General features: G+C 39.6%; 1 protein-coding gene across 6 annotated transcripts in view; it reads right to left on the reverse strand.

Moving 5' to 3' along the window:
* Positions 1–5617: 5617 nt before the first annotated feature.
* Positions 5618–14661, reverse strand: part of ETV1 (ETS variant transcription factor 1) — a 66551-nt gene continuing 57507 nt past the window's right edge. For all 6 annotated transcript variants that reach the window (XM_074898023.1, XM_074898021.1, XM_074898027.1 and 3 more), the window contains 3 exons: positions 13694–13863; positions 9866–9967; positions 5618–7357 (listed from right to left, as the gene is read on the reverse strand). In XM_074898023.1, coding sequence (XP_074754124.1) covers positions 7136–7357; positions 9866–9967; positions 13694–13863 — 494 coding nt within the window. In that variant the 3' untranslated portion in view covers positions 5618–7135. The remainder of the gene's footprint in view (positions 7358–9865; positions 9968–13693; positions 13864–14661) is intronic.

Raw genomic sequence — 14661 nt, forward strand, 5'->3', positions numbered from 1 at the left:
TGCTTCAGCTCCTATGAACTCCCTCCTGCAGTGTCACGCTGAAATTCTAACAAAGGTGTTCTTTATTTTATTTCTCTGTAGATGCAGATCTAGGTCTTCACTCATTTTGTTTCTCCCCCGTTTCATTCCTGCAGGAAGCAGAGGAGCTCTGGTTCAGCTGACCAGCTTTTGAAAGATTTTGTGGATATGCTTTATGTTTAGATATCCTAAATACTTATGGCTGGGCTCACAGAGTCTTGTAATATGGAGCAGAGCAATGGCTGAAATTCCTTTGGAAGTCTAGCCTTCGTGGCTAAATCTGCAATGTACCTGAAATTTGCTAGTCTCAAGAATAGCTGGAATCTTAGTGCACTCCTTAAGACTCCTAAATGTCCACATGATCTTTGTGAACAGCTGGGAAGGCAGTATGACCCTACAAAACCCAGCCACCTTTGCAGAGACCAATGCTGAGCCAGTCTGAGCCAGCTGTATAGCAGGGACTCCAGCATGTACAGTCTGCCCACATTTGGTCAGAAAAGACCCCTGTAAGAATTAAAGTGTTCTATAAAACTCCAGCAGAGAGCTTTATGCAAAAATGCATCAGTAGAATGCAGATGTACATTTTTGTTTAATTTCATCATTTATTATTGGTCTCACACTATATCCCAGGTCTTGATCACTTGTATATCTTTCTGAATACTGTAACAAGTGTCCTGTGTATATACCACACTACATAGGCACACACATTACTAAAACCAGGCCACAGACTCTATTAGCATAGAGCTACCTAGATGACTTCAAGGAAACCAAGCTGATTTGCATCAACTCACAGTCTGATCCATTATCCTGTAAGGTATCCTTTCTCTCTTTTTTCTTTTTTTTAATATAGTGACAATAAATTCACTACATTTATAGCCCAGAACATTCTCTGCACTCCCATATCTTGTTTGCTCTTTTAACAGCTACCAAACCTTGTGCAGATGGTTTCACTAAATTATCAACAATCATTCCAAAGTCAGTTCTGATATTCCTGTCCTTGGGTTTGTACTACCAGGGCCAAATACATCCCTGGTGTGCAGCTCTGTTAGCCTAACACGTTTGACCCCACTGACCACAAAATGCACTGCCTCCAATTACCTTCTCTCTCTTGCTCTTATCTCAGTTTACTGACTGTAACTTATCTTAGTCCCTTCCTTATCTAAAACACTGCAATCTTCCAGGTCCTCTAATGCAGTTCATGATTTGACTCCTCATCTAATATTATTGTCCCTTTCTGCATTTTACTTTCTCTCTTCCTTTTCCTGAAGCACTCCCACAAGCACTGGGGTCTTAAAGAATCATTGCTGTTTACAGAGTTTATTACTTTCCATCATTTCCTTTGATTCTCCTGCAGCATGTCTTTCAAATAATTATCTCTGTGATTTACTATATCTGTCATAAAACCTCTTCCTTTCTGTGCTAATCAGCTCTGGATTAGCTAGTTGGTAGAGCCAGATTGCCCTCGAAAAACTTTTTCCATCTCTGTGGTTCACCCACTGGCTCTGCCCTCTGGCTTTCTACATGCATGCAGAGCTCCTCACCAGGTCTTCCAGGGCAGGCTTACCCAAGCTGGTCAGCAAACGTCTCAAGCTCTGAGAAGTTGGCACCTCTCTAAAAACACCTTCTTCTGCCCCTATTTAGGTCGTGTAGCCACATGTCATTCCCCATGCAAGGATTTGACTGAAAGTCACCTAGCAAGTCCTTTGCATCTAAAAACTCAAAAACTAAAAAACTCAGCTCTGTACCTGAGCTTCTGCAAAGTGTCACTGTACTAGTGAGCACACTGTTCACTAAAATATCATGGGTGAGTGAAGAATTGGTTTAAATATCTTCAGATAGATCAGCTGGGTCCTATCACAGAGGGAAGGGGGAAAGAAAACAGTGAAGTGTCCTCTACTCGTTCCTTTTTAGGGCAGCAGCAAGGAACTGCCATAGCCTGTACTGTGGATTACACAGCAAAAATGCTATTTTGGACCCCAGGTATCCACCTGACTACCTGGAGTGTGGAAAGAGATACACAGATATGTTTCTTCTGAAACAAAACACATCGTAGCTACTCATAAACTAACAACAAAAAAAAAACCCAACCCTAACCAATGGCTGTAATTACCTCTCTATGATGCAACTAAAAAGCATGGACACGGGCAGAAATACCCACAGAGCTTTGCAAGAGGAAAGACATAGAATTATGGCTTACCAGATCCAAATGCTTGATTGTGACCCTGCCTCGGGAGTAACTTCCTGTAACCTCTATTAACAGCAGGAAGCTTATTTAGGAAAAACAAACTTCAGGGTATGCTGTGTATTTCTGAGGTCAGCTCAATTAAATTATGTAATAATACTGCAGCAGTATTAGACATGATAGGTTTCTAGGGTAAATAATGCTATAGTTTTGGAGAATATGATGTTTGAATACTTTCTTGGAGTTTATTTACCCCTTCTTTTGGTGATGTTTCTTGTGGCATTTTCACTCAAAAATAGTTCTTTGGGAAAATGCCAGTGAGACTCTTCATAAGCATTTTCAGACTATTATATAAGAAGTTGGTACAAATATTTCCTTCCCACAGAAAAATCAGTGTTCAAAAGGGAAACCAATATTTCAACCTCCTGAAGTAAAAGATGTAGTTAACTTTACCTGCCTACGCAGTCATGAAAGCTGGGTGGTAAGGTACAGTGCTTTGCTGATGCGTTTATGATTCTTAGGGATCTGACAGATATCCTCTGGGTAGTCTTACGATTTTAAAATGCTACTGCCCCTGGCTTTCCATACCCCTGCTCTCGCAGAGATTACCACTCCTGTAGCAGAAGCAACAGAAGACGATGCACTGTAGTTCCCTCTTCCATAAGAGTACAAGTAGGGCAGGGCTCAGTTATGTATTGCAGATACAAACTTCAGTTCTCAGCCTGGTATCTTAGCAGAACACAGGGGACTTTGAACTGGAGTTTCTGATGAACAGGCACCTGCTCCCATCTGCTACCCCCTTTCCAAGTAAAGTAGCCTCTGATTTAAAAGAAAAAAACAAAAACAAAAAACAAAAAACCCAAACACAGCAAAGAAAAACCCCAAACAACCAGCGAAGAGGACCGAGAAATTACTCTCCTAGGTTCTTACAGCTAGATCCAAGTGGGGTATTTCAGAGTGATGATTCCTAGAGTGTAAGATACCATAAAAATTAAGACTCCCAAAACATCTTAGAAAGAAGTTGTTTGGAAAAGCCCTCAGTGCTATTAATGTGAGCACTGAATAGCATTGGTCATGGGTGCTATTACCTGTAGTACGTGAACTGAAGTTAATGCTCTTCAGAGGAGAAAGTACAGCCATTAACTCAAAGATTTCCTCATAATACCTTTTGCACACATTGATCTATTTCCTGCTATTAAAAACCAAACAAACAACAAACCACAAACTAGACAAAAATATTTGCTAGATGAAATTGTCCTGTGAAGTTGGACTTGCAGCCAAAGCCAGTCAGATGTCAAGAGCAATAAAACTCTAACACTAATCCCTGGGAAATAGTCCCAGGTACCAGATTCCCAAAGATGGAAAGTTTCTGAGCAAAGGGCTCTTTGCAGAAAATTACTGGAGAAAACGATCCTTAATGTTCCTGTATCCCAAGTTCCCCTAGCTGCCACAGCAACCAACTTTAAGTAAAGTAGGCAGATTTGGTCTGACAAGCATATGAAATTCATGTTCTCAAAGAATGTAATGTTAAGATTTGCACGATAGTTGGTGTGTGGGAAAGTTAGACTGGTGTTACCTTGGAGAGGTAGGCTTAGGCTCTCCGTCATGGAAAGTCATATCCCTAAACCAAAATTTGTGCGGTGCCTATTCTGAGGGGATCTGCCAAGTTCTGACTTAGTTCCACCTTTGTTAAAATACCGGTGCAATTGCACTGTCATGGCAGAGGAAACCCCCAGCACCCACAGCTGTACCTCAGTGAACAGGTCTTGCAGTAATGCCTCCCAGATTTGCTTCACAGTAGCACTACCCTGGGCTGCCCACTGCTCTGGCCAGCAAGGACACACAAGCAAACACGCACAAGCTAACTCCGTTACAGCTTCTCCTAAAAACAGAGGTGAAGCTTGTGTTTTCCCTCTACTCGTGGCAGTTTGAAAGTAAAACCAAAAAAATCCCAATGAAACAAAAACCCAACAGCCCCACCCCAGCCCCAAAACCCCCATATTCAAATTCAGTAGGGTATTAAAATGCCCTGTGAAAATGTCTAAGTGTTCTTAGTTGGAATCGGTCTTTCTCTAAATGTGCATATACCATTGTCCTCCCTTTTGTCAGTCAAATGCAACGCTTCTGCTTTGGTAATCTAACTCCTGGCTATAAGTCATATATACATATACATGAATTGTACATATTCCCTCACTTCTCTTTTTTGTTTACATTTTGCAGGAAGCCATTCTAGGCACCGGGAGCAGACCATCACCTCCTCATCCAAAAGAAGAATCTTACTGCTGGGGCCTCTCCAGTCCAAATGTTTAGGAATCCAATACACAACAATCTTGCAGAAATCAGCTGCCAGATTTATTATTCTACCTGAAAACCCCAAACAAACAAAAAAAAAAACCCAAACAAACAAAAAAGTGGAATAAAAACAGACTTTAAATAAACCTCTTAGGTACATTTTAAAAAGGGTTAATCAGTTCAGTGAAAGACTTTTATATCTTCTGCTGAGAGATCATGTAATGTTGGTCTGATTGCTTGTTTTGTTCAGTGAGTCACTACCGTATACAGATATATATATATATTTCTTCTTAAATATTACACATTTGATGCATTTTTTTTTTTCCTTTTTTTTTTTTTCCCCCCTCTTTTGTCCAACCCCTTTCCCAAATACCCACATCCTGCCACAGGCAAGAGGCGCTCCATGCTGACATTAAAGAACCAAAACCAATCCAAGGACTTTTCATCAAAGCATGTTTCATTTGAACCTTATTTCAATCGAAACCACTTTTTTTTTTTTAAACAATCTTACTCAATCTTTTCCCTTTCCTTTTTGCTAATTCTGAAATTTTAGGCTTCTGATTCTGGATTGATCACTGAAAATTTAAAAGTGCCATTGAGACTTAAGGATGACAGAATTAGGTGACATATTAAGGCATATATACACTCCCACAAAGTATGTTGTCCTATGGGTCTGAGTAAATTAAATACCTGCCCAAATGCTTTTTATGCACCTGTGGTTTCTAGTGACCACCACTTCTTTACTTTTGATTAATCGCGTATTAAAATATTCATAGCTCAACTAGTGTCTTAACTGACAGAGGATGGAAAATTAACCCACCACCTAGGATTGTCTTTGAAATCCATCCATTATGATGAAAATTGTTGTTTTATGGTTATGCATTCATTTTCCTCACACTTCTCAGGAATACAGGAAAACTAGGTACTCCATATAACACCTATTTAAATGTCACTGGGAAAAAAAAGGAATCCAGATCTTACCCCCTCACCCTCCCATCAAACGAGGAAATATTATATTTCAGAAAAGGTGCTCATAAATAGTTAAAACTTTTGTGGTTTTGTCAGGGTCGTGCCCCCCCCCTCCCCCCCCCCCCCCCTTTTACATACAGAGTAGCGTGTGGCTTGTGTTCAAGATTACCCCTCTCAAAAAATAAAACCATTTGAAAAATAACAACAAAAAAAAACCCTCAAAATTTAAATTGTCTTCCGAGCATTTCTGATCACATTTACATTTAGTGTCCAAAACAAGTCGATTGGTAACATCAGTGCCAGCACTACAACGTCATACAGCGACTTCATGGTATTCTTTGACAGTTCGTCTAAGTCTCCGTTCCACCGAAAACTACAAAAGGTTCTGCAGAGCTTTCCTTAGCAAGCTGAAGCTTACTAGTCATCTGTGGATGCGCATAAAAGCTGCTTATAGCACAGCTATGGCGTAAGCTATTTTCTAAGCAATAAATGGTTCAAGTCATCTATTTTGTCCTGAAATGCTACCTGTAGTTACAGCATTGCTTATAAATGGTCATAGTAAATTCAGCATCAAAGAGAATATTACAGAAAAAGACAGCAGCAGAAGCATTAGCATTATCTAGTATTTATATATGTTATCAACATAACACAGCAGTAAAAGGTTTAAATGCATATTAATGGGTACCGTGTCTAAAAATTACTAAAGTACCTATTTAGTGTATTGGATATTTTTCTCAAGGAGTGCTTGCTGTGTCTAAACAGCATAATTAGATATGTGACTTAGTACAGTTAATTCCTATCGATTAAATAACTTATTTATGTACCAAAGGAAATGGAAGGATACAAAATGTTTTCTCCCTCCCGATCACGATCCTGTATTTAATGCTGACACGATCATCTGAAAGCCTACCGCATGTAATTACTACCCTCAAATGGATCTTGAAAGGTCTAAGCCATAGCATGGGCCATGTATGTATAGCGACGTGACAACAGATACAGCATGCGGCTTGCAGCCTGAAGTCAGGGATTTTGCTGCTTGGTCACTGTACTGATGTCCACTCTGTCATTAAACAGGAGGTTTTTTGAGGCCATACCAAAAATAAAAAAGAAAAAAAAGAAAAGAAAATCGAGATATCTGGTTGTTTTCAGAGGCAAGGTGCAAGGTCTGCCACTGCAAGCTTCTAAATTAAATGTTGTGGTATACGCTTTGCTTCTCTTTTGTAACTGCAGAAAGACAATTCAGAATGGCAAGAAACAAATGCCCTAGGCATGCTGTGCTGATATCATTATCAAGTGGTTATTCTGCACAATGAGAATTAACTGTACTACGGATACCCAGAGAAAATGTACAATATCTTATGCTGATATGAAACAAAACAGACATGATAATAGCTTTTTTTGTACTTAAAACCTGTATGTTCCCTTCCCAAACTTAAGTAAAAAGCAAACCCACCCTTTTCTTCCTGTTACACAGAATAACGTTTAGGTTCCAACCCTCCCCTTTCAAATAAAGTGCGCTGTCCATGGCAGACCATAGGAGTAATGCAACAGGAAAAGCCCCTTTTAGTGTACTATTTAAAAAACAAACTGAAGTCGTTTCAGCTTTCCTCTGGGTCTTGTGAAAGAGGAGAAGCCTAAGGGAGGGGGAAAACATCCCCTTCACTGTCACTGTTGTTAATAGACATAGCCTTCGTTATAGGGGTGGGTGTTGCAGCAGCCACCGTCCTGCATGTAGACCATGCTCTCATCAAAGTGGGACAGAGGCACAGTGTCCTCCTCATTGATGTGGCGCTCCATGTCAGTCTTCAGTAAGGGGCGCTGGTTGTCTGGAAAAGCCATGGAGAAAAGCGCTTCAGGGTCGCAAACAAACTTGTAGACATATCTTTCTCCAGCCACCTTAGGACAACAGAAGGGAGAAAAAGGTGCAGTGTAAGTAAGGCCTTGTGGTTTTGCAGCTCCAAGTTCAACAGTCTTGTGAAGAACTCACCTCTGTTACACAATTAGTAACGCGGCAGCAGAACCGGTAAAGCAATGACCTAGCAAAGACAACAGGGATCTGCAGAAGCAGACTGTGCAGAACACTCTTGCTTTTGCCACATGTGATATCCTGTTGGAAGATGGACTAGGTATTCAACTTCTAAACATTTGTTTGCGATTGTTTCCTATACTTAACCACAAATGGAACTGTTCTCATTGGAACATGTAAACAAATTGTCACTGCAATGGCAAAATAGAATGACTAAGTCCAACACTCTGTGTGCGAAGTGGAAAAAAGAATCACGTTACATGATAGAGATCTGAATTTCACTTCACGCAGACTGATTCGTACTTAAGTATAAAAGCACTTAGTTATAGTGCATGCTGATTGTACAGGGGCAGCTAAAGCAAATACATAGGCTAATATGTACTTAGCAATTGCTCATGCAAAGCTGGGACATTTGAATTTGCTTATGGAGGGGCATTTTGTCCAAAGATCCTACAATTTTCCCTTATTCAGGATTAGCACTAAATATCTGTGCTTCATCTTCTAAAAACTAAAGAATGATAAAACCCGTACAGAATTATTGTATTTTTTAAAAAATAAGTCAATATGGTGTCTTCTCAAGCACCTTATTTAAAGAATTTCATTTAAAAAATATGAACCATGTTGCATGCTCATGGTTTATTAAAAATATTTTAAAATAAAGATCATATTGTCTACTTCTTGCAACTCCAGCTAGCACAGCACTGGAAGTGAGTGAACGAAGGTTGCAAAAGTGTAGCAAACTTAACTCTATTCTTATAGGTGCAAAATAGTCTGAAGGATATCCTTAATTTTTCTTCTTATTTACTCTACAAGTAATGTAAAGTCTTGGTAGAGGCTACATCTGCAGTGGAATTTTTTTTTTAAATTAATGTCAGCAAGTCTGACAAACTGAAGGCTGCATTCAGAAATTGGGTATTTACATAACCTATTATCATTGCTTAAAACAAAAGAGGAAAAAATGTGCCTACAAGCCTTGCAGTAAAGAAACCTGCTATGAATCTGCAACCACCATTAATTTTTAACATACACTAACTGGCCAGATAGGTTGATCCCAGAGCAAACTTCAAACATTGCTATGTCAAAAAAATAAGTATCCAAACTTTCCATATTAAACAACGTGTGTGGGTTGCACAGCATTATCAGCCTTACGGTATTCCCATCCCCACCTTTTCAACTGTTTCACTCTTCTTTGCTACTTACTCTTGCCTCTGTGCTGCCTTTGAACTGTGGCAGCACAACTGCCTGTGCAGCTGAGCTGTAACCTTCAACAAGGAACTCCTCTGCCTGAAGCACCACCCAACAAAATTAAGCGTTTCTGCTTCTCCTCAACCAGACTCAGTCTCCAGTCCACTTTGCAAAAAGACTCAGTGCACAGTTACATGACACAAAAAAATGGATGAGGCACTGTGCTACTGAAGTACCACAAGGCCATACTAGTTCAGATTGTTGTCCAGGTTGACTCCTGGATAGTGAAAAAGGAGAGCACTACAACGATCCCATAATCAAAGCAAAACAACCTGTAACAGGCAACTCCAAACTGAGACTTCATAAAATCTACTGGAAAAGTTGCCTAGTAACTTGAGCTGAGAGCATTGTATCCATTCATGGGATTGGCAAATGACAGGTTTAAACATGTTAGTCATCGCAGGTCACAGAACTAATGTGAAAAGATATGGAACAAGTTTTACAGCACAAGTTATTCATTATGATCTTTGATCACACCTGCCAGTTTTGTAGATGCAGCAGACAGGTGTCTCCTATTGATTTTTCAGTCAATCTACATAGTACCACCTAGCAAGATTTAAAAACGTACATGTAAATCAGGAAGCCACAGTAGAAGGACAGGTTGAATACTGTCAGCAAGACCAGACTGTTATATATAAATTATTGTTAAATATTTCTCATAATTCAGCCTATTATAAAATATTAAATTCCACTTTAAAATGGTATTACTACAACACTATTGGTAAAATATTAAAGTATTTGGTATGTTAATAGGTATCATTTTTCTCCCCTATCTTGCACTTACCAAAGTACCCAAGTCCTGGGCAGCTAATTTAGGTCTGCAAAACATTATTCATACCATACTCTACTGTTTGCCTTTCCCAGGTGCCAGGAAGCTCTTTTGGATATTTTTGAATGTTACCTCTTTCCCTATAATCGTGATGTGCATTGTGTGAACTAAAACCAGACATTTTTTACATAGGAAAAACTATCTTGATGCATATACTTGGACCTGGTAGGTAAAAAAGCTTACTATTTGCCTAAATAGATGAAAAACCTACCTAAGCAATGCAGTTACAAGTACTCCTCATAAACTAACTTATAGATTAATATGCAACACTCCGGTGAAATTGAATACAAAGTTAGCTACTCACCTTTTGCATGATTCCCTTTTCATAATAATAGCGAAGTGATCGGCTAAGCTTATCATAGTTCATAGCTGGCCTATTTTTCTGAATACCCCAGCGACGTGCCACCTGCCACAAAAATGGATTAGCACTGATTTGTTAAATGCATTTAACAAGTAGATCTTATCATCAGACACTTTATTTGGGGGTGGAGGAGAGGGAACCCTGCAGGTACAACGAATAAACACAAGAGAAAAGGTTGCCATGATCTGAATTTTCCACATGCTACTATGATTTTTAATTGGACACACAGTTACCATTAAACTTGAAGCAGACTTACTTAAAATGTGTTGGAAGGTTGGGGGTTTTTTCTTTGCTTTTAATAAAGAAAACCAACAAAAATTAAAGCCACACGAAGAGATGACACACAAAAAATATTTATCAAGTTTCACCAGAAAAATTTCAGAAAAGATGAAAACTTTTCCTTAGTTTGATGCTGTGGGTAATTGTACTATTCCTGTGTTTTCCTTGCTGTCAGAACACTTAAATTAAACACACATACATACACACCTAGTGCATGAACTAATACAGACTGTATTTGGAATGATAGCGATGTTGAGATTATTAGGAGATACAAGTCAAAAGTCAACTCCCAGTCTTAAATATTACTTCATCAAAGAAAATGAACAGAGGAGTCAGGGTAATCTCTTGGAAGAACTATATGGTAGTGTGAAGAATGGGACAGAAATTTCATAACTGCAATTGTATAATTTCCCTTAAAAGAGAATAGTAGAAAGGGAGTTGCAAGCAATTCATGAAGCCATTCCATGGAGAACAATACGTCTTCTGCTCTGACTTATGATTTCTACTTGCCTTTACACTTCCTGTTTTATTGCCAGAGGTAGTTCTGGACAAAGAGACCTTTTGTTTAAAGAGCTTAACTGCTTATTCCCCACCTGAAACTGTAATTGGCTGTTGGTGGCATTTCAAGTACCGGCTGTACAAATGACTATCATGTCACCAAAGGGATGAAGAGTCAGAGCTGATGAATTCTTTAAAGCCCATTTTATAAAAATGTTTGAGAGGTGCACAAGCATACAGCTCTGGAAAAAAAGTAGCCAAGCAGCTTTTCTGCACATTGCTCTACAAAACTTTCTGATAGGTGTCTGGAGCCTTTTGATGCAAACCATAGATGACATGCAACACTGAGAACTGAAGGGGACTAAACAACAGCAAAATCCACGACTTTGACCTCCATTTGGGCAATAATTTTTAAAATTTCTTCTGAAAGCATTCTTTCCTTTCAGCAGTGCAGCTTTTCAGGCTTATGTAAATTAACATGGTTCTGCTAACTTCAGATATGTTAGAACTGTATCGAAACACACCTCCCAGTCAGTTTATTCCAGATGAAGATTTGGCCTGGATGCGTAACCTTGATTCGCCTATTCATCTTTGTAACACATGCTTAGGTCACTCTTTGCTTATTCCTACCAAGTTTTCTTCTACATTAATCAGAGTCCTGAAAGTCCCCAACATACCAGGCTTGCATAATAAATAAGTACACAGCAAAGATAACTACAACAAAATAATAGTTGAGGACATATTTTGTGGTATTTTGACAATCCTAAATAAACAAGGAGGTCCAGAAGTAGTCTTGGTAAGTGAGTCTTCCTGTCCCTGAAGTGCACAGCGTTTTATCAAGTCTTGCTCTGTGAAAGGGATTCAGGCTTCTAGCCTTCCACCCCACCTTCCTGCTGAAGGTTGCTGTCCCTGTAACAAGGCAGCATAAATGGATGTACGCCCAATTCTTAGCCTCCACAGTTCAGTTAGCTACTTTCTGAATGAACTATGGTGCTCAAGGAGCTGATACATATTCATTTTTGTTGTCACCCTTTCTGCAAGGGCATAAACCTCCAGAAAGTGATGGGATGGAAAGGTCATGACATTGACATCCTAACCTGCCACAGCTGAACCAACAGACTCTTTGATTTCCCTCCAATTTACACTTGGCAACCAACAGAAGTGTGCAACTTCCCATAGGCTATTCTTATTTTAATCAACGGTTTCTGTCAGGTCCCTGACATTCATATGAAAACAACTTAGGCTCCTTTGTACTCCCGAAGAGCATAAAGGAGTGAGGCAAGTTTCAAGTAGCCTGCCTCCTCCAGATCTTGGATGTAGAGCTGCTCAAAACCACAAAGCAACTGCTACAAAGTCAGACAAGCAGATGACTGGTTAACTTAAATCAGAATATCCAGTTCTTCAGGGCATTACACAATAAGGAAACCTTAAGGTTTTGTTTTGCTACTTTCCCTTCCTTAGCTAATAAAATCTATAAAGTGTTTGCACCATCTGCTGGAAACCATTTTTCAGTAAATCTCTTCAATTCTGAAAAGCTTCGGACGTACCTTAAATACAAAACAAAACTAAGAGGGTAAAAAACACTGAGACTGGAGAAGGGGGAAAAATTAGATACTTCATTCACCAAAATCAAACAAAAGCCTTTCCAAAGATTTCACTGTGTTCTGGGCCAGGTCACACAACCAAGAAGTCCATGCAACCTGCTACAGCTGCGGACTTGCCAGCAAAGTTTAAGTATCAAATCAACTAAGACTGTTCTGTGGTCAAATCCTCAGATGCACAATGCCAGGATCTGCTACAGTGACTATCACTCATAGCGCAGGGGATGCTCAGACAAATGACAGCCAGCACAAGGGTCCCTCAGCAACCTGCCCCTCAGCCAGACCATGTCAGGAAGGAAAGAGACAACAGTCCTGTCGCCAACCCCAACTACTCTACCACCCTCTTAGGGCTGTTGGCAGAAGATGTAACATAAATGCAAGAAAGCTTTCAGATTGTTTATACCAGCAGATGGATGGCAAACAGCAGAAATAGCTGGCGGAATGCAAAAGCAGCCTTACACCCCCGAACCTTCCTACTCAGCTCTAACTCAGAGGGGATCCTGATGGAAATTTTGCTGCGGTCTCCTCTATTACCCAACCCTGTCCAAGGGGCAAAAAAGTAAAGCAAAACGATACTGCTTTTTGACAACCCTAATCAAATCATCCACATGAATATTACAATAAAATTCACACACAACAGATTTTCCAACAGTTTCCATGGCTGTTTAGAACACAGGGTAGATTATGTAATGTTACCTAGTCCAAAAAAGTTTACGTAATAAAATGTTTAATTTATTCCTGTTTAGCACACACATGAACTAAGACATGCTTCAGCAAATGTTCATGAATACAAGTAATTTTATCAGCCCCACAAGTCCTTCATGGCTCAGGAGAGCTTTGCATGCACATGAGTGTTTGCAAGCCTAGGATCTAAGTGTGCACTAAACAATCTAACAATACAGATAAGCAGGAAGACTCTAAAAAGAGGGGTATTTCTATGATTTTGATGGGATTTTACTGCCTAACAATCTTAACCTCCTCCTTTGCCATCTGTCAGACTTGGGGTCTTTCACTCTACAGCTTAAAAGTCCCAAGCTCCCACATCTTCATACTGAAGAATATCTGGTATTGAAAGACTATTCAGGGAAAAGTTTTCAAAGGATCTTGGAACACAGTTTTACCCATGAAGTGGTTCTGAAAAATCCGGGCCCCACAAATAATGCCAAGTATTTTCTAACTGTAGTATTTGCAGTATTTTTATTATTTTGTTGGACAAGGAATCAAGTCTGTGCTTCCTCACTGAAACAATTCCCTTGCCAGTCCTTTCTGTCAGCCCTCTGAAGCCCTGCTGAAGCAAAATATTGAAGGAAAACAAGGCCTAAGTCCAAAGGAGCACTATTAAATTTGCAGGACGGGGCAGTGGATGTCAGGACATGCTGTCTGTCCAACCCACCTCCTCCGGCTCAATCAGCTTGAATTCCATGCCTCGGCCAGTCCATGCTATGAAGTGAGAGTTTGATGGGTCATCAAGAAGAGCTACCAAGAACTGCCACAGCTGAAGCGAGCCTCGCCGTTGATATGTGGGTCCCTCACGGTACATGCCTGGCTCCTGTTTGACATCACCTGCACAGAATCGCAACAACATTAGATGAGCAATGTGTAAAGAGCATCATCACTCAGTTTGTCAGATAAACTGACAATGAAATCGTTAGGGTTAATAAAACAGAAGGAAAGAATTCTTACTGCCCAGCCACCCACAAAAGCAACATTCCCCTGTCTGCTGTTAATTGTAAATACTCTTACGATAACACATTAATATACTAAAAAGCACCTAAATTCAGTCACGATTTATGTAAGTGTCCCTAAGCCTATACCCATTTACTTCTGATACATGCAAATCTCGCTTGCAAACCATTTTGCAACATCCTCTCTGAAAGAGCATGAACTATTTTTGTAAGCAACTCTGATGTCTGAAGAACTGCGTTTGCGTACTATACTCCGCACAAGCCCCAGTTTTGGAAATGTAATGTATCTTCATAAAGCTGCAAAACCCTGTTGAGGGAAACTTCTTTTGCATGCAAATGCTTCTAAGGAAAATTTGACAAAGTATTTGACTTGGACTTAAACAACATGTGCTTTATGTATAGGTATGCAAATCCTGCAGATATGCAAGTTCCTCTGTGGCATACTACACTTGCATATAAGCACATATTATTTTTACTCATACCTACATATTAGATTAGTATTCTCCCTGAAAAGAGTAGGCTCATTTTTCTAAAATTTCGAGTCCAGGGTAAGCTTTTAAAAAACAAGATTAATAATATTCTGCCAGCTGTTCCACAAACTGTGAATAAAAAAACATCCTGCTACATCCATACTGTGTCTCTTGTTTTTAAATCATATTCATACAAAACAATTCAT

Source organism: Athene noctua, chromosome 2 (assembly GCF_965140245.1).
Source record: "Athene noctua chromosome 2, bAthNoc1.hap1.1, whole genome shotgun sequence".
Lineage (NCBI taxonomy): Eukaryota > Metazoa > Chordata > Aves > Strigiformes > Strigidae > Athene > Athene noctua.